Below are 18,966 nucleotides of genomic sequence, written 5' to 3' on the forward strand. Positions count from 1 at the left end.
AAAAAAAAAAAAAAAAATAGAAAACAGAAAAAACCCCGTATATAACAATAAACACCAATTTTTGAGAGCTAGCCGAACTTTGTCAACAGTCAAGGTGCAAAAATAAATTAGAAAATGAAAAGATTCCTCAAGGGTGATTGACAACTTGTGTTGTTTCGCATGGTATTGATGCTTTCTATCCCAGTGTGACCGAGCTCACATAATGAACACTTTTGATTCTTTCGCGTCTCACAGGTTTTACACAATTTACAGTTGCTTCATAGTTTTCGAATGTATGATGAGGAATACACGGAAAACCTCAATCAGTACTCAGGTCAGTACTCAGTCCCTCTTGCTATATCAGCCAAGGACAAATTTGGTATTGATAAATGCGATTCCGAAGAAACACCAAGTCAAGCACTAGTAGGAAGTTTACTTGTTTCTCGTCAAAGATTTTGATTAAGCACTGCGAACTTTTCCCGAAGGCAAAGTTCGTGAATTAGGCAGTTGGTATCGAAGCCTTCTTATATCAAGATATATGTGCATCATACTTGCACATTCACCAATGAGCCGCGAATCGAGTAATCCAGCACTATATGAAGCAACATATGCAAAGCATATGTATTTTTGAGTGAGCGATTTCCACAAAGGAGGAAGAAGAATTCACATTTTGGAAAGTGGGAAGCTTAGCCAGATTCAAACTTACTTGCAAATTCCAATTTTATGAGCCATTTGGTGAATGTGCTCACCGGTGCACTGCACACATCCGTTGGCAGTGAGCATGGACTTCTCGGTTTCCTACCAACGAGGCACGTATTCAATCTTCATTCGTGAACATGGCCGAATTTCTCAAGTATGTTTCGATCAAGTCATTGGCGCATTCAAAAGAGCGCAAAGCATATTGCAATCGAAACGGAACCAACTAACACTTAGACCCAAGAAGACGAACCCAAGAGGCATTCCTGAGGCGCCATTCATCGAAAAGGTGGAAAGCATCATCAAAAACCCCGAAAAGGAGTTTGAAGCCACCTTGCAGGCTTTCCAGGACAGGTTGCAGCAGTACAAGTACATGGAACTCTCAAAACAGCAGCAGTTGGCGGACTTGAAGATTAAAATCCCCGACATCGAAAAGAACTTGGCCATTATAAACCACATCAAGGAACGAAAAGAAAGTGGCGACGACGATCAGCTTCTTGAAACCAATTATGAGTTAGACAGCACGCTATACAGCCGGGCGGAAGTCGATTTGCAGGCGCTCGACTCCGTGGGCTTGTGGTTGGGAGCGGACGTCATGTTGGAATACCCTCTTGACGAGGCCGTGGAACTTTTGAACACGAGATTGCAAAACAATGTCCAGCTGTTGGAAACGGTGGAGGAAGACTTGGATTTCTTGAGGCAAAACATCACCACCATGGAGGTCAACACTGCGCGCTTGTATAACTGGGACGTCGAGCGGAGAAAGGCCTTGCGGAATGTGGAACAAAACACACAAAATCTTAAAATATAGGTCAATGTTTGACATGAGTGGCCTCCCGGTACACGAATGCCCGGAAATAAGACGAATCTAATACGAAACCGTAAAAAACAGAATTCCAATCCGGTGGCCTCTTGGGGAGATTCCTGGTACGCTGTATTTTATTAGAGCTCGAGGTTTTCGGGGTGGGCTTTTGTATGAGAAGCTTCCGAAGCGTGGCCAGCAAAGAAGCAGGCACAGACTGCGCTTGCTAAACACCGTCTCTGGATTCAAGATCAACTTGGTACCAGAGGCTTCGGCCTGTATGTGCCCAAATTTCTTCCGTTCGTACGCCTCCAATCATGTTCTGAAAGTGTCGAGAAACTGCCGACCAAGCGGCCGTACCGGGCTCGTAGAACGGGTTCCGCCTACCTCCAGCCGGTGCGCCAAGTCGTCGATGGCCACCTCCAGCTCGTCCTCGTCTGCCTGATTCACAGTCTCATCTGCCACTGTGGGCAGCGGCTCAATTTCTGTCTCGGCCACACGCTGGTAGCCCTGCCATCTCCGGGCCAACGTACGGATAGTACGCGGCAACTTGTGAGGCGCCACAAGGAGCTGAAACACCATGGATGGCAACACCCAGGACCTCGAGCCCAAAAGAAGATCTTTCGTGTACAAGAGTCCGATGACAACGCCCACAAGGACCGGAAGGAGCGACTTGAAGCCGTGGTTTAGCATGAGAAGTGTGAACACGAAATGGACCTGAAAATGGTTGGTGAGCGTGATGGCCTTACCCCCGTTTTCCAGCAGGCCATTATCGGCGCCGAGGCTCGGGCCTGGGGTGTTTACGGGCCTTTTCAACAAGATCTTGAAGCGGTACAGCACGGGGATGTACGTGCCATGGCAGATATATAGCAGTGCCAAGATGCCCAACGGACCAGGCACGACGGAGTTAAATATCGTGTCATAGTACACAAGCTGCATGGGCTGGCCAGACACAAAACGGCGGGCCACGGCGGCAAAATACACAGTGGCGAGTTGTCCGATGCAAAGCGTGAGGAATGTCCCCACTGCGTTGTAGAGCGCTAGAAGCGTGACCAACGAAAAGTACTTGCGGGGCCCGAAAAGCCGCTCAAGCGTCTTGAAATGGAACCAGAGCACAATGGTGAGTATGAGGTCGGACTCGTTCACCACCGAAAACTGGAACGTGGCCACACGCCAGTATTGCGAGTACGTGACTATGAACGGGTCTATGGTGAGATTTACATACTGTTTCAGCACGAGCACCAGAAGCGCAAGGGCAAACACAATCGACGCGGTACACACCGCCTTGGTCACGGGGGTGTTGGTGAAGCCGCGGATCGGCGTTATTTGCGGCATTTCTTGGGGTGGTGGCTGGAAACGTGGGGGTCCGTTTGCAGATATACGTTCTATATAGTGCTACGCGCATGCGACGGGCAGGCCCGGTACTTGGCTTGGTGAAGCCTGCGGCCGGTGCGAGCACGTCATTGGAATCCCACGACAAATTACAAGGCTCTTGATAGTCTTTTATTTTGGAGTAGAATGGTGTGTTGCCCATTTTAAGTTTTTTTTTTTCTTGTATGTGTTGCTTTCTGTGGGGCAACAGACTATATGCTAGAGCCGGGCAAGGGTGCGCGTATGATGGAACAGTATCCTTTGAAGAGATAAGAATGCCAGGCTAGTGCAGCTGGTGGCGTACGAGGGTATATTTTGGTGAGTGTGTTGGTAAGCACGCATGGCTTTATTCCGGTTTATGGAATATGATTTCTTGATGATAGTATTATATGGTATTATATGGTATATGGTATTATATGGTATATGGTATTATATGGTATATGGTATTATATGGTATATGGTATTATATAGTATATGGTATTATATGGTATATGGTATTATATGGTTTTATTTAGTATTGTATATTATTACATAGCATTACATATCATTATATAGTATCATATAGCTATAGTATTATGTAGTATTATATACTTTCATCATAATAAAGCTATCGTATTATGTAGTATTATATACTATCATTCATTATCATATAGTACCCTATAGTGTTATGGAGTTCTACATACCATCATACATTATCACGTACTATCACATACTACCACACACTATTATGTACTTCAAACAATCACATACTATCAAACTACCAAACAACCAAACCATTTATATATGATCTACTCTCATATTCTGTTGTAAAATACTTATTTTTTTGTAATAGGCTATATCTTTTATCATATAGCCATATACAAACCATGATTAGAGTGAGTATCAATATTCTCCCTGTGATCCATAGGATCATACCAACTATAACAATGAAGTTTCTCCCGCAATCAAACCCATCAGTAGTCAAACAACTACCAAACCGGATCTAAAAGCCAAACACCCCCGCCCAGGCCAAATGTCCTCCAGCTTAATATAGCCCACTCTCTCTGGGATCCAGCTTTATCCTTGGTTATTACTATACATGGTGGCATGTGCCTACTGCAACTTTTCTAACTGTTTCTTGGTCTTCTCGATCTGCTTTCTCTTCTTGGCCAACTTCTCCACACGGCTGTCCTTCTTCTCAATACCATGTTGCATGCGGTCGTACAATCTCTTCAGCTTCTTGTTCATCATGATTGTCTTCAACTCCTTCTCCTCTTCCTCCTCAGACTTCTTAGGCTTCTTGGCCTTCTTGCCAGCGGAGCCAGTCTGCGCGTCCGAGTACTTGACACCAGCAGCCTCCAACTCCAACTCCTTTTGTTGCCTGAGGTCTTCGTCTTCTTCCTCCTCCTCATCCTCGTCAGCAAGCTCCTCACCCTCAATCTCCTCTTCCCCGCTAGACTCGCCCTCGGCATCACCTTGGGCAGGTTGTTCAGGGTTGTAGTTGCCTGCATCTCCCCATGGTGACAAATGTGGAGGCAAGGTTTCTCCCACAGCATACTGGCTTGCGGAAACAAGCTCACCCTTGTTTATGCTATCAAACACCCATTGTGGCTGCACGTAAGTACGGCCTGCAACCTTGTTCAAGATCTTGGGTCTGTCCACAAGCAGATGGGTGATTGTGGACAAGTCCAACTTAGCATAGGACTCGGGGTTTTTCAATTTAAGCTCGTCCAAGGCAATCTCAGACACAATCTTTCCTCCTGCCGACAAGATGCAAAGCTCAAGAATGTCCAAAGGCACCTCACGGCCGACAAAGAACGTGAAGTCGCTAAAGAGAGTGGAGCTTGGGGAAGAGTATTTGCTGGGCTGGCTCAACAAGTCTCCTGGGTTCTTGTTGGCAGACGCAAACTCATCCAACTCGACGGTTTCCACGTTTTCCTCAACGACATCCTCGTCCTCTTGCGCGTCGGCGTCCTTGGCTCTCTGGATGTCCTTCTCAGATAATTTCGTGCTCGCCTCTTGTTCGGGGATCTCGGCAGAAACCTTCTCGTTGGGAAGCAACGTGTTTAAGCCTTCTTGCTTGGACTTTAAGACGTAACTGGACAATCCGCCAATGCCCTTCAACTGCTCGGTATTTACAGGAGGAGGATACACTAAGTCTGCGTCGGCGTACAACTTGAACAACACAAAGTGCAACATGGTGGAGTAGAACTCCAAGAACGTCAACATGATTTTGAAGTCAATGTCAGAGGGGATGTTCGTGGGGAACTTGAACGGCACCAACCACCGCACTTCCTGGCCTTTCACGTTGGCCTGGTAGTACACACCTTTAATGGAAACAAACACCTTTTTGATAAGTCTTTCCTTGGCCACATAGGCGAGCCACTGGTTGGTCAATTTGGCGGCGTCTTTCGTGACACGGTGACTGACACGATTCGTGGCCGGCATGTTGGCAAACAAAAACAACATATTCAACGGATCGTCGAGGTCCCGCAATGCATCCGGGAATGAAGGGTACCTTTCTCTGACGAGATGGTCCAAAGTATATTTGGGGCGAGTCTTCTCGAGTTTGTCGGCATCGGTGATTTCGTTCTTCGATAAGGCCTTGCTCAATTTTTTGGCAAAGGTCTTGTGTTCTCTGAACTTGTTCAATACAGGCTCGTGCAACAAGTATTGGATGTCCTTGGCGTAGTAGAAAGTAACGGCTTTAGTCGAGCCTTTGTTCGCTCTCTTCTTGTTCCTGGGCTCTCTTGGAAAGATACCCTTGAAGATACAGAGACGGCGGAAATCCGCCAACGTGATCTGCAACTTAGAAATAGCCGCAGATCTCGTGATGAAGTTCTTGGCTGCCCCGGATTTTCCCTTTCTCTTTATTCTGGCCATTTTGGTGAGTGAAACTATGTGAATATGGGGAGGAAAAGAGTGGTTTTTTTCTGTGCGAAGAGATGAGCATGCCCAGAGTGCGGCGCGATGCGATGCTGGAAACACCTGGCGGACTGCTCACGTGATTCGGCCTCAGTCAACAAGTAGAGGAATATCTCGTCCAGTCATTGCATGAGTATTGGCCCGCTTGTATTTTTGGAGTTGCAACTGGTACAGATTTATGCATTTGCCTAGGTCGTGGCTTGGCGAAGTACGAACATTTGTGTGGAGACATCTTCAAGGATCCATCATATCAGGAAACAACTTGTCCAGTATGGCACGATACTGATCCAGCCAGGTTTCTTTTGGCTTTCCAATCACTCTTTATTCTTGGGCTTTAGGAAATTCCGGCATTGATACGAAGGTTTTATTCTATAATTGTTTTAGATCAAATCACCGCCAGGAAACAAGCGTTGGTTTTAAATGGTTCCCCACGTCTTTTCAAAATCATAATTCGTTTGCGTAAAAAGACGACAAAATGAGTAGAATTGTGAACGAAACACCATCAATATTTAAAAAGTCATAATTCCAAAATTACATTGCATAGAGATTTGAGGGTCTATATAAAGCGAACAATTATTTTTTTTTTTCATTCACAGAGGCACTGAGTCTTTAGAAATCCGGGCAGAGCGTAAACAAAAATTTGCCAGTGGCCAATATGTCCGGCCGAATGTTCCGTCTTTTTTGCATTCCCCCAGAGTTTATGGTTTTGATGTGTGGCATGGTGTATTTCCTATTTTTACCCGAGTCTTTTTTCAAATAGACATGAGACACTCGAAGACAATAAAACCTGTCAGCCATTCGCACTATGAGGCCAACTCTTTTTGCACCCACACCTAGACTTCTTTTACGTATCTTTGGTTGCATTCACGCCAAAAACTTGCTAACACTTCAGTAAATATCTATCCATTATTGCTAAATATGAGTCGAAGGACAAGACGGTCCACCAAAACCATTGAAAACATTGATTTGCAGATTATGAACACCAAGATCCAGCTACATCGGAAACTCGTTTCATCAGACATCGACTATGACCACTATAGAGCTGGTGCCATGCCTCAAGGTAGTGTTATATTATCACAGCCTTGGTTGACGCTTGGTGAGGTGTTTTGTGATATCAGTGCTTGTGACTTTATTGATTTTAAGCTGAGCCTTTTGACTAGATATACTCTCGGGAGAAGAGATATCGATCCGTTAATCCCGCCGTTCTACCTGCCACGAGAAAAAGAAAAGCGGTATTTCATCAATTATATGTGTAGAGTATTGCCATTTAGAATAAAAGAGTTCAAGGAGACGAGCACGAAGTCAAAAGATATGCGTTGCTTTGATCCACAGTTTGTCCTCGACTATCCTACTATATTGACCAGGAATTTTAAGAAATAAATTATAATTCAATTTTCCAAAATACTATTAGAGCGAGATGCTGACTTTAGCTAGAGCCTCTTGTATTCGCGAGATATTAGACTCAAAATGGGCCACATGCAATTGAAACGATCGTTCCATTCAAAACAAAGAGCTAGATTGGCATCCTCATCTTCACCCTCAGCCTTTACTGGTACGTAAAAAAGTGAATCATATTTGTCAGCTATCCTATAGCAAATGCGGCGAATGTCAGTCAAAGGCATTTCAGCTAGCAGCTTGACAAAAATTCTTGTTTTCAAGATCATGGCCGTGTGCTGCACCAAATATAAAAAACTGTAGTAAAGCTGGCGATGATGCACATCACTAGCATTTAACCGCAAAATGGCCATGAAATCTAGATCCAGAAACTCGATCTCATGGGTGAAAAATAGCTGGATTAAGGTCGTATCTTTGATCTCACTGGAAGAGTTTCCAGTGAGGGCGAAGAATATTTCAAGAAGCTTTCGCCGACGTGCCTCGGCTTCGGTGGCTTTTATAACAAATGGATCGAGGTCAATATCCGAGCGACCGTCTTCAGATTCCCCGTCGCAAATTATGGCCATGTTGGCACTCTATAACCGAAACAAAAAAGATGTAGACCTATTTTCTAATCTTGAATATTTCTGGATGTGCAATCGGATAAAAAATTAAGTCATAAAGCAAGTTGGAGTAACAGCACCTTGAAAGGCCAAGACTTTTGTGACTAGATCGAGGTTATCATATAGTGCGAATTGCACCCGAGTCCGCAAACCCATTGTAACTTTTATTTTCTCCATCAAGTTAGAAAGTAAATTGAGATGCAAGAAAGATTCAGGGCTTCGAGATATACTCAAAAAGTTGCAACCCAAGAGGAAATGAATACTAGTATGGCTTTGTACCACTGGGAACGTACGTTCAATGTTAACGGGTTTAGCTATCATTACTGCGTGGGGCAAGAACCGAACGAAGCATTCTACCAGCTACCGGAAATCGCGGAGAAGATGAATGCAAAGCTTGAAGCCAAGGCCGAATTCATGAAGCTTGCTGCCTTGACTGACACTGGGAGTTCATTTGAAGATTATTTGCGTCAAATACAACAAACGGACACTCTTCCGGCCGTGATCGAGCCTTTCGACTTCGACTGTTTAAGGCCAACAAGAGCCACAATGAAGGAAATTTATGGGCTAAATAAAGGGGCCAAGACTGCCGTGGATTATTCGTGCTTGACGAGCATCAACAAGCTCCAATTTATGTCTCGTGTCGCGGCACTTGATTTTAGTGGCGATACTAGGTTATCCTACGACACTCTTTTTTCCGATTAAAGAAGTCAAGGTAGTTAGCTGGGTGCATTCCACTGAGTCTTCAGTACATTTTCACCCGATGTATGCAAATATTGTCAACCTCGCATGTCGTTGCGGCTTCTCTCCCCCAGCATTTCTTTATTAACAGTGCTCGCCTACTCCACGTTTCGCCGCGACACCATCACCAATTACCAGTTTTTTCGACCTCTCTCCACTCTGAATACACTGCATAAATTTTTTCCCACCTCAACATCAACCCACATGTCTTACCCTGACGTGCTTAAGCGTGGAGAAGACTTCCTCTCTGAGTATCCTCGAACCTCTCCCTGGTGGAACTATGTCTCCCACGCCACGTGCTTCGGCATGGTGTTGGGGTCCAAGTTCTTCCTTAATCTTTTTTATAACCCACAGGTGCATAACATCGAAAAACTCGACTGGGCACTAGAAAAGGCCCGCAAAGAAAACAGGGCTCTTCTCACTGTGATGAATCATATGTCGGTGGTGGACGACCCTGGGTTCTACTCGATGCTTCCAATGCGTTTTCATACTGATATCGATACAGTCAGATGGGGCTTCGGCGCACACAATATCTGTTTTTCCACGCCATCCATGTCGTGGTTTTTCAATTTGGGCAAAATCTTGGGGACCAAAAGATTTGGCGAGGGTCCTTTCCAGGGATCCGTGGATGCTGCTATACGGATTCTCAGCCCCGACGACACGCTAGACTTGGAGTTCTCTCCCTGGGTCAAAGAGAGGGAAAAGCCATCTCTAGTGCAAGAAATCAATAACATTGGCGGCTTGGTCTCCGAAAAGGTGGGGCAGGCCGTGCAGGCAGTCAAGCCCAATGCTGAGGCCACCAATATTCTTATGTCCAAATCGCCGTTCGTTCGGTCAAAGACTTCGTGGTTCCATGTGTTTCCCGAGGGGTTTGTCCTTCAGCTAGAAGAGCCTGAAAACAACTCGATGCGGTACTTCAAATGGGGAGTTTCTCGCTTGATTTTGGAAAGTACGCGTACGCCCGTAGTTGTTCCTATTTTCTCGCATGGGTTCGAGAAAATCGTCCCCGAAGATAGCCCCAGTGACGGATTTGACCGGTGGATCCCCAAGAACATTGGTGCCGAGATCCATGTGACTATTGGTGATGCCATCAAAGACGAACTCCTTGAGAGCTACAGGAACGAGTGGAGAAAGTTGTGTGCCAAATACACCGATCCCAAAAATCCCCAGGATCTTTCGCCAGAACTCATGAACGGCAAAAAGGCTCAGACTCTTCGATCCAAGCTAGCCGCGGACCTTAGACGGCACGTGCTGGCCATTCGGGAGGGGCTTGGTAAATTTGCACCCGAGAACCAAAAGTTTAAAGACCCCGCCTTCTGGAAGGCGTACACTTTGTCAGAAGGCGCAAGTGACAAGGACGTCAAGTTTATCGGACAGAACTGGGCGATCAAGAGGCTTCAGAAACATTTGCCCGAATACGAAGACGGCCTAGAGTAATGCCGATACTTTCTAGTGGGCCGCCTATTAATTTATCTTTGTATATAGTGGAATATTCTGATACATGACTTCGGTTGATTTTAAAAATATGTAGGTATGAGAATCAGACCCGCAAACGATACCGGAAACTGTATGGCCAAGGACTCGTGCTGCTGGAAAAATTATACAGATTCTACAGGAATATCTGTCTACAAGATCTGCACCAAATCAAGCGAAACGACCTTATCCCCAATGCCAATATTGACAGACATGTCTTTATCAAAGCCGGCTCTAGTTCGCATTTTTTCGCCGGAGCCAGCTTTCTGCAGATTAGCCCCGGACTCAGCTTGACTCTCTGATCTGGCTCCTGCGCAGTATTATGCGTTTTTCACCATCTGCAAAGTTTATCACCAAAGACTCCAAAATACATGTGGCCAAGCCTCCTGAAATGCCTGATTCACAGGTATCGACAGCTTTTATCTAAGCCCGTGCCTCTTGCGTATACGGTGGGCCCCAGAAGACACAAATGGATGTTTGCCAAAAGTCCATCGCGAGACTTGGCCAAGCATGGCCAGGTGATTGTGGAGGAGCAGAAATCAAGTACACAGAGCCCAAAAAGCATTATAGAGCTCAAACATTATTTTCGCACCCGTGATCTTTCTAAAGACGCCAGAATGAGACATCTTCGAGCGAAAATGGAAGAGCTTGTTGGAGTTCCTGTTGAAAATCACTGGGCGGACGACTACTTCACAACCATTGACGCTGTATTCATGAGTTTACACCGAGAAAATGGTGTTGCTGACTACTTACTACCTAAAGAGGACTTGTTCGTCCTTTTTGATAAAACGGCGCGTTTTTACCTCGACTCTGGGAGGTCAGACATGCCCCAGTATATGGCCATCTTGGCTCTGGCTTTCACCAAAAGTGATATGACCCCGCCAACTAGTGTGCTTGTCAATATTGTGGAGATTGGCTCCAGGGCCAAATTCGGCGGATTGTCTTCCTCCTTATCGTATGTGCTCCAAAGCAGAACTGTGACAATAGGGCCAGATTTTATTCCCTCCCTATTAGAACGCCAGGCACAAAATGCTCTTATTATTCTTGATACCTATGAATCGCTTTTGGCTGCTGCAGATTCCTCAAACCAGCACAGAATTGTGAATGACGAATTTGTAAGGTCCTTCATCAGCCATGTACAAGAAGTCTTTGCTGACTCCAACCCAAAGATACACGAGTATCTAGATGAAAACAGAAACCTCCATCGAATTCAGTATATTTCCAACAAAGTCATTCATGAGTACTTGAAGGCGGCAAACACTCAAGATGTCTTACGCTTGCTCAAGCTAAAAGCAGACTTGAATTCCGTGCATGCAAATGAGAGCGACATAGACGCACTCGAGACGATCATGATGCATATCCAAGCGCATGGTGAACACGACAATTTTTCACATATCCAGCAAGTTTTGTTCACTCAAGATATTGACGACGAGGAAATGGCGCAATGCTTGCTTTCACAAGCGGCAAAGGGAAAATCGCAATATGACGTATTACTTCTGAATATATGCGATTTCGTCATAGGTGACGAAATAAAGTTTTCATCGAGCTTGAGGCTTCAATCGCTCCTTTGGAAAGCATCGCTCTCTCAACGGGACAAGCCATATCATCAAGTATTTCCTGAGGTGAAGCGAATTTACGACCCTTTTGCCAATAATCGAGAAACCGCATCTAATGTGTTAAGCGATGTACTTCGAGCCACATCTACATTCCAGGTGAGCGACACTCAAGGCTTACTCGACTTGATCTATCAGAACTTTGTGGAGATTTATGACATTGATCTTTCCATCATGGATTACAAGCTTATGATTGACCGATTTCTTGAGCAGAAAGATCTGGAACTGGCTTATTCATTGTTCCAGGAAAGTATAGAGATAGGTCTAGCTCAATGGGTCGAATCGGCTGATCCTTCGATAGCCGCTACGCTAGATAATCTCGTCATTTCGCTTTTCCAGACGGACGCGGCCGTCGCAGACATCTTTTCTAAATTCAAAAAAGTCAAACAGCATATGCCTGTGAGCTGTTCGGCAGATGCACTCCATGCGATCGCCCAGAAAATGTTGGCCGAATGTTGTGTGGGTGATGTTATGGAGTTGATGAAGCGAGAATTGCCAGCGATCGAAAAAGATTCATACCGCAAAATTAGAACCGACTTGCCGTATTGCAGCCCTTATGACAGGTTGTTCCACTTGCTCCACCAGTTTGTGGTGACATATAAGGAAGATACAACGTTTCAAACGAACTGGGTTCTTTATGGAGAAATGCACAAGTACTTCCACATACCCGCTCATACGTATCTTCCTGTCATAAAGTTTTTCTGCGAGACTGGAAGATTAAATGCGGCTTTGCTTATTGTCCGTCGTATGAAAATGCTTAGTGAACTTCATGCTGACTCAAATATCAACCCTCCTCCACAGCGTGAAATCTATGTCTACTTATTGAAAGTTTTTGGTGATCAGCTTTATGAAGAGGGTGTGGTCGAGATCCACGAATTTCTCAAGATGGATACCAACATTCAAACTCAAGATATCCACATGCAAAATTCGATTTTGAATGCGTACTCAAACTTGCAGAATATTGGCAAAGCGAGAGACTTGTTTCTTACCATCTCGAGCAATCCTAAACAGGAGGGAGGCATCAACGAGGAAACTGCCCAAATCATGCTCAAGACCTACACATATAGCGGGCTCCCCTATGTGAAGAAGTTCTGGAACAGTCTCTCGCTGTATGGAATTTTTCCTGATTATGGAATTTATAAGCAATACCTCATTGCACACACATATCATGGCGATGTCGCGGAAGCCATCAAATTGGTTGAGGAAATCGACGACTACAACCTCGAATTTTCTTCTGACCTTCTTTTGTCCATGCACAATTACTGTATTGAACCCGAGAAGCAAGCAGAAGTTGTGGACTGGGCTAAAGAAAACCATAAAGAGAAGTGGGAGGATCTCATAGAAGGTGGGCTTCTAAAGTCTGCAACTCCATATATGCCTGATACGAACTTATTAACTGCCGGGCACACTGAGTAAAGCTTCATATGAAGTGAAAGACCACAGGTGCAATGTACCTATGACCAGTGAAAGACGAGGCATTAGTTTGTTACAAAAAGTGAAAGAGATTCCAGAACCTAACAATTTTTCATTTTAAGAAGAGCCGAGTGGTTTTTTGCTGGTGGAAAAGGCGACACAAAGAACACTGTATCATGGCCAACGCTGGTATATGTCAGATGATGTAGAACACAACAAACTTTCTGAGCTAGTTCCAACAGTAGCACATTCGAGTGATTTACATATAAACTGTCGTATAATTTCTAGGTCAACAATGAACCAAATGTAGGAGCTAAGTACTGAATCTCCCGTTTACTCTGGTGAAGTCATACATCCTGAGACTGGTATCTAGGTAGCACGTCCTCGATCCGAAGAATTTAACTTGGTGCCATTCACCTTCTTTGCAAACCGTAGAGAATTGATGGTCTCGCTGACATTCTGAACATTTGCTGAGACATTGACAAACATCAAAGTTTTGGAGTCACCACCCAAACTGTGCTTGAGAAGATATGTTAACTTGGAGTTTCTGTACGGAACATGCGCTGGATTGATATCCCTGCTGTATTTTTGGCGTTCTCCTAAGCATTGGATTACGTCTCCCAAAGACGAAAGCGACTTGTTAATTGCCTGTGTCTCTTTTAACCGCGCACCCTTGGCCTGAGACGAGTTGAGTCGTTCAGATCCAGCCAAATCAATCAAGTTGAGGGTGCCCTCGCAAGTCGAGTTTGACTTTTCGTTCCGGCCGCTAATTTTGAGCATAAACACAGAGTGCGAGCGCGAGGAGCGGCTATTCATCAAAGTCGAGGCGGTAGACCTATTCAAGGTGGCTTTCAGTAGGATTTCAAGCGCTTGATCACGCGACTGTAGGCGAACAGCGGTGCAGTTGGTGATGGTCGTATGTTTGGCAGTGTCGTCATGTTTGATCTCCCTTTTGAAATCTTTGTTCCCTCTTCCAAGCAAGTCGATGATCAGCTCGTTGTATATCTCCACAAACTGCCCGTCGATAGTATACTCCCAGCCCTGAGCCGTTAGCTCCTCGATGTCCGAAAAGATCTTGGCGATGGAGAGCGGTATCATCCCGTCTGTGTCGTGGGACATGGTCCATGTTTTTCCAGAGCCGGTCTGCCCGTAAGCAAACACGCACACGTTGAAGCCATCTAGAGAGGACTGGACGAGCTGAGAAATTTCCAAGAAAATGTCGCTATTTTGCGCGTCTGCACCAAAAACCCTGTCCAATTCAAACCTTTGACTAGAGCCGCGGGACCCCGGGACATTGGTCATCATGGATGCACCCCGTAGAGAAACGGCGCTGTAGTCGAATGAGGTATTTCGAGGGTCAAGGACAAGCACTTGTTTCCCGTCTGGAGTCAAATCTTCCTGTGACGAGATTTGCATTGGGATCAATTGCTGTGAGTCCTCTTTGCAAGGTTTGACACGGCAAAATACCCGGATGTTTCCCTTGAGTTCCTGGAGCTTGTTGTGCAATAGCCTCCGTTCAGCCTCAAGTACCCCATACTTTTCTCTATACGTTCCGACAGCATCTTCACAGTAACTTATGCAGTTGGCATGCTTCTCCACCGAGCTTTGGAGTGACTTGACCCTCGACTGAATGGCGGTGATTTGGTCCAGAAGAGCCTGCTTCTGCGATTCCTTATCGATCTGTTTTTGTCGGAGCGCATGCAATGTAGTATCAAAATGCGTTGCTGTGCGCTTCAAGTCTTTCTGCAAGGTGTCTTGCAAAGATTTCTGGAGCTTTTGCTTTTTCGCGATATTTTGCATTAGATCATGAGTCTGGCTTTGAATGGAAGCTACTTTTGAGTCTGCGCATTTCCGGAGAGAAGATACCCGATTTTCCTGGTCTTCCTCGAAATCTGCAATACGTTTCTTGAGCTCCGCAGGGCTAGAGTTGATTTGCTCTTGCAATTCGGACACTTGCGAGAGAAGCATTTCCTTCCGGGCCAGGTCTTTCTGTTTCATCTCGGACACAGAGGTCTCAATCTCGTTTACAAGCTGGACCTTGATGTGGGTAAGTTTTTCATCAAACTCGACGTCGATTTCCTTTTTCTTCAACTCCAAGACGTCGCCCAAAGTTTTAACGGACGCAGCCTCATGCCCAAGTAATAGGGAGATATCTGTCTGGATCCGCTGCATGCCTTTCCGGAGCTCCGCTACCTTGTCGTCAAGAACACAATTCTGCATTTCCTGCACCCCCTGTTGTGTCTCAAGCTTCCAGAGCTCTTGCTTTACTTTTGAGAGATGTTCATGTTTTTTGAAAATCTCCATTTGCATTTCATCGTGGATCTTCAGACTAACCCCGCGATTGAGTCGAGTGGGGGAGGGCGAGAGCGTATATCTCGCACTTTCCATGATCATAGGGCTTTGAGAAAAAAGATAATGAGGTCTCTGAAAAGTCTTCGGCCAAGTTCAATAAGGAAATCGTGGGGGTGTCGGAGATCAAGTCATACACCTCTTCATCGCTAGACGCAGGTGACTTGTTATTATCTGAAGCAGTGGTGCGACAGCACTGCAACGCGTACGTAATGTGCCGAACCAATCAACTCATCATGCGCTTGATCAGATGGGGCGACTCGACTAAGAGCTTGGCTTGCAAAAGCGGGAGCATGGCAGCAACAAGATATGAAAGATATTCAGAGGGTGATTCTTGCAGAAGTTGCAAATTTTTTCATGTGTTGGGGCAGTCGTCGCGGCTAGTGCTTTGTCCTGCCACTTTTCGCAACAGGGCCGATCTCAAATGTGAAGCGGCTCGACCGGCGATTCTAATTCACCCAAGAAAGGCCAAAAATCATAGAGAAGCAACATGCGACAGTGATAAGGAATGACGTGAAGAAACTCTTTGTTCTCATTCTCAAACGGCCCGTAACTGGATTTGTTAGTGTTTGGTGTATCCAAGTCACGTTCCAGGTATGGAAAATACTGAGAAGATCAGTTACACCGTAAATTGACCAGCCACAAGAAGTGGACTTGTAGACTCAGCCAAATGGTGTGATTTACAGAACAAACGTGACTTGTTACTAGTATGGACAATGTGCGAAATGATACAAGAACTTTGCCCTGGCCATGCAAAAGTCCCAATGCTTCTTGCCACTACCAATTGCCAATGCCCCCGCTTTGAAACATCGGTGCCGAAACTCAATTTTATTTTTTGAGCCGGCTGAAACGTTTGCGGACATTGCCTGTAAGACTCTATTTTCAAATACACTATTCATACATGCACTAGGTGCTCACTCGACTCAGGTGTGCACATGGGAAACTAGATGAGATGAGAGTGATGGCCCGAATGAATCCTTCATTTATTTCAACCAAACATTTGGAATCGTGGAACATGGCTCAAAAAAGAAGTAGAGAAAACGCTGGTAAAAGCGATAGCACTGCCAAGGTGGACAAAAAGGCTATTGAAACTTCAAAAATTCTCGAAGAGAACGAGAACCTATCTGATTTGAGCGATTCCGGTTTAGATGACGATGATGAATTTGCCGCTGGCCAGGAGGGTCCTCTGGGAAGCAGCAGTCTGGAAGAAGATGGTGAAGGTTCTGCTGATGAGAGCGAAGATGAGTCGTTTCCTTTGAAGAAGAAGAAGAAGAACACAGATGATGGTAGAGGCACCTTCGCGAACGCTTTCAACGCCATTCTTGGGTCGAAACTCAAAGCCCACGATAGAAAGGACCCCATTATGGTGCGTAGCAAGGGAACTCTCAAGAAGTTGGAGTCGGACAAATTGGAAGCCAAGGCAAAGCGTTTGATGCATTCCGAGAAGAAAGAATTACAGGATAAACTTAGAGTTACCAATCTTTTGCCATCTGCAAGCGACACTGAGAATGTGAGGGAAATCATTGAGAAGGAAAGGAGACTCAAAAAAGTTGCACAGAAGGGTGTTGTGAAATTGTTCAATGCTGTTCTTGCTACACAGGTGCGTACCACCCATGATGTCGGCCAAGAAAAGGTGGGAATGGCCAAGAAAGAGGAGCTCATAAATGAGCTCACTAAGCTGAAATTCTTAGACCTTGTGAAAGCTGCCGGGGAGGAATAGAGGCTTTGATAGTTATCCTCACCCGAAGAACATTGAGGGAATACCAGAACTGTGACCCATCAATGAATACAAGACGCAAGAATATAGTGAACCCCAAAACGGGCCGATTAGCTCATAGACCAAACTTTTGGGAATCAAGACTCAAAACTGGGACCTAACACGCATTACATTATGTAATTGACGACAATGCAGTACAATTTGTCTAGCTTTTTGATGGATGTCACGCCAATCACAAAAGTACTCGGATTTCTTTAAGCATCGTAGTTTTAGATTCTCCATCTTTGTAAAAAGATCGCAGTTCCTTATAAGGTCGTGCAGAAATTTTTTCTTATCTTCGGAAAAATACAACATGTCTTGCTCAGAGAGTTTTGCAAAACCACCGTTGCTGTCTCTCTCACAAGCTGTCGTTCACCCAATACTGAAATCTCAAAAGAGGATCTCCAAATGGAAAATTTTTGCAAGAAACGTGATTTTCGTTCGAATATTTCCTAATTTTTCTTTTGTTTAAAGGCTTGTTAAATATGGCACAAGCGGTTATCTTTGCGCCCGATCATGAGCCTAAGCCGCAATTTTGGAAGGTATTTATTGAATATTATCCCAAGGAGTACAGAGAGATTTGTTGGAAACATAAAGCTTTCTTCCGTGCGTCAAGTTATCATTCAATCAGCCACTTCGCAGATGTGGGTTGCAGAGCTTGTGCTTGCAATCATTTTCCCATTTTTGCGTAACCATTACTATCTTCATGTTTAAGAAAAGATGAGCACATGTGTCGGCAGTGGCTTGACCCAGACTTTTGAAAAAATCCCTTTTGCTGGAGCTCTAATATAAAAAATCATTCTTCACTTAAGTATTATATCATCCAGATGATATTGTCTTTTTCAATTTAGTAGCTAGCGAAGTACATGATTCTATGACAGTTCGAATAGTACTCTGGTGATTTATCATACTGATACAAACAAAAACAATGAAAGCGAACATCCCTCTGTTAGGGACTTTACGGGGACATAGGGGTTATATACTTTTTTTTGATTACTGGTTTCTCTAGAACTCTACAAGAGTTCTATTCCACCTTAAGATACCTTATCTAGACGTCACGTGAACGGACCATCTAGAACTCGAGAAGATATTGTATGAGTTGTTCAAGATGATATCTGGAGGAACTCACATTAATGAAAGTGCATATAGTCATATATGCGCTTGCAAGGAGCCTTAGTGGCGAGCTGATACCAGCGACCTTGCACCATCTTAGGACTTAGCTATAGACAGGGTTAACGCAAAGCTTTTTTTCAAGCCCATATTGAAAGAAACCATTTAGATTATGTTAAAATACTTTTCTGACACTCTTGTCAAAAACGATTCCAAACAACAAACATTTATTACAAACGTATAAGCGATTTTAGCATCGTCAATCGTTGAGACATCGTTTGTTTCTAGATTTGCTATGTTCTAGAGAGTGTTAGCACACCATTAATGTTCCTGACTAGAGGTTAGAAAGCACTGACTACCATGAAGCTACAGAATTCCTAGAATGAGCCGAGTGAATAGCCGGAACGCAAAGGTTGTACATATATCGTATGCTCTCTCGTGAAATTCATTGGGGCTATCCGAAGTGGCCTGTATGGCTCAAAATTTTTGCATAATAGTCATGCGTACCACTGCCGTATTAGGTAAGGTATAGCATCCCTGTAATAAACCAATAAGTTTTGCTCGGGTGAAAAATGACAACCCATTATATGACCTACTTCTCTGCAGAGAAAATTCATCGCTAGCCGCAATTCGAAACAAACGTGAAAGAGTCAAGAATCTGATACTCTCAATGCCGGTCTCTCGATGATTGCGCAATAGTTATAGTGTTCATATGAGACGCATAAATTATCGCGCTTGTCATATTCTTTGAGCATTGTGGGGGTG

At 44.7% G+C, this 18,966-nt stretch overlaps 9 protein-coding genes across 9 annotated transcripts; 5 read left to right on the top strand and 4 right to left on the bottom strand.

Annotated features, from left to right (window-relative positions):
• Positions 1–609: 609 nt before the first annotated feature.
• Positions 610–1,688, top strand: METBIDRAFT_114473 (tubulin-binding prefolding complex subunit). The gene is made up of 3 exons (XM_018853990.1): positions 610–832; positions 913–1,570; positions 1,668–1,688. The coding sequence occupies exons 1-2, from the start codon at positions 816–818 to the stop codon at positions 1,484–1,486; spliced, it is 591 nt and encodes a 196-aa protein (XP_018714345.1). The 5' UTR covers positions 610–815; the 3' UTR covers positions 1,487–1,570; positions 1,668–1,688.
• On the bottom strand, positions 1,640–3,257 carry METBIDRAFT_114466 (uncharacterized protein). The gene has a single exon (XM_018853989.1). It carries the CDS (start codon positions 2,810–2,812, stop codon positions 1,793–1,795), a length of 1,020 nt encoding a protein of 339 aa, XP_018714346.1. The 5' UTR covers positions 2,813–3,257; the 3' UTR covers positions 1,640–1,792.
• Positions 3,258–3,695: 438 nt separating this feature from the next.
• On the bottom strand, positions 3,696–5,733 carry PES1 (mRNA-binding ribosome synthesis protein). Its single transcript, XM_018855582.1, has one exon. The coding sequence runs from the start codon at positions 5,708–5,710 to the stop codon at positions 3,941–3,943; it is 1,770 nt and encodes a 589-aa protein (XP_018714347.1). The 5' UTR covers positions 5,711–5,733; the 3' UTR covers positions 3,696–3,940.
• A 1,458-nt stretch (positions 5,734–7,191) lies between these two features.
• On the bottom strand, positions 7,192–7,692 carry METBIDRAFT_18204 (uncharacterized protein; the record flags this gene model as incomplete). Its single annotated transcript, XM_018854779.1, has 1 exon — positions 7,192–7,692. A coding segment is annotated over one exon (501 nt), but the record flags the coding sequence as incomplete, so codon positions are not given.
• Positions 7,693–7,947: 255 nt separating this feature from the next.
• On the top strand, positions 7,948–8,451 carry METBIDRAFT_10080 (uncharacterized protein; the record flags this gene model as incomplete). The annotated part of the gene is made up of 1 exon (XM_018853680.1): positions 7,948–8,451. The coding sequence occupies one exon, from the start codon at positions 7,948–7,950 to the stop codon at positions 8,449–8,451; it is 504 nt and encodes a 167-aa protein (XP_018714349.1).
• Positions 8,375–10,004, top strand: TAZ1 (lysophosphatidylcholine acyltransferase). Its single transcript, XM_018855583.1, has one exon. It carries the CDS (start codon positions 8,692–8,694, stop codon positions 9,922–9,924), a length of 1,233 nt encoding a protein of 410 aa, XP_018714350.1. The 5' UTR covers positions 8,375–8,691; the 3' UTR covers positions 9,925–10,004.
• A 297-nt stretch (positions 10,005–10,301) lies between these two features.
• On the top strand, positions 10,302–13,300 carry METBIDRAFT_30246 (uncharacterized protein). Its single transcript, XM_018855584.1, has one exon. The coding sequence runs from the start codon at positions 10,332–10,334 to the stop codon at positions 12,987–12,989; it is 2,658 nt and encodes an 885-aa protein (XP_018714351.1). The 5' UTR covers positions 10,302–10,331; the 3' UTR covers positions 12,990–13,300.
• Positions 13,301–13,355: 55 nt separating this feature from the next.
• Positions 13,356–15,290, bottom strand: KAR3 (Kar3p; the record flags this gene model as incomplete). The annotated part of the gene is made up of 1 exon (XM_018856696.1): positions 13,356–15,290. The coding sequence occupies one exon, from the start codon at positions 15,288–15,290 to the stop codon at positions 13,356–13,358; it is 1,935 nt and encodes a 644-aa protein (XP_018714352.1).
• Positions 15,291–16,343: 1,053 nt separating this feature from the next.
• Positions 16,344–17,301, top strand: RRP15 (Rrp15p). Its single transcript, XM_018855585.1, has one exon. The coding sequence runs from the start codon at positions 16,351–16,353 to the stop codon at positions 17,053–17,055; it is 705 nt and encodes a 234-aa protein (XP_018714353.1). The 5' UTR covers positions 16,344–16,350; the 3' UTR covers positions 17,056–17,301.
• Positions 17,302–18,966: the final 1,665 nt, after the last annotated feature.

This window comes from Metschnikowia bicuspidata (assembly GCF_001664035.1).
Source record: "Metschnikowia bicuspidata var. bicuspidata NRRL YB-4993 chromosome Unknown METBIscaffold_1, whole genome shotgun sequence".
Classification (NCBI taxonomy): domain Eukaryota; kingdom Fungi; phylum Ascomycota; class Pichiomycetes; order Serinales; family Metschnikowiaceae; genus Metschnikowia; species Metschnikowia bicuspidata.

What these genes read in the sequence shown, in the direction of transcription:
- METBIDRAFT_114466 (XM_018853989.1), bottom strand. Translation starts at nt 2,812, where the DNA reads ATGCCGCAAATAACGCCGATCCGCGGCTTCACCAACACCCCCGTGACC.
- PES1 (XM_018855582.1), bottom strand. Translation starts at nt 5,710, where the DNA reads ATGGCCAGAATAAAGAGAAAGGGAAAATCCGGGGCAGCCAAGAACTTC.
- TAZ1 (XM_018855583.1), top strand. Translation starts at nt 8,692, where the DNA reads ATGTCTTACCCTGACGTGCTTAAGCGTGGAGAAGACTTCCTCTCTGAG.
- METBIDRAFT_30246 (XM_018855584.1), top strand. Translation starts at nt 10,332, where the DNA reads ATGTGGCCAAGCCTCCTGAAATGCCTGATTCACAGGTATCGACAGCTT.
- RRP15 (XM_018855585.1), top strand. Translation starts at nt 16,351, where the DNA reads ATGGCTCAAAAAAGAAGTAGAGAAAACGCTGGTAAAAGCGATAGCACT.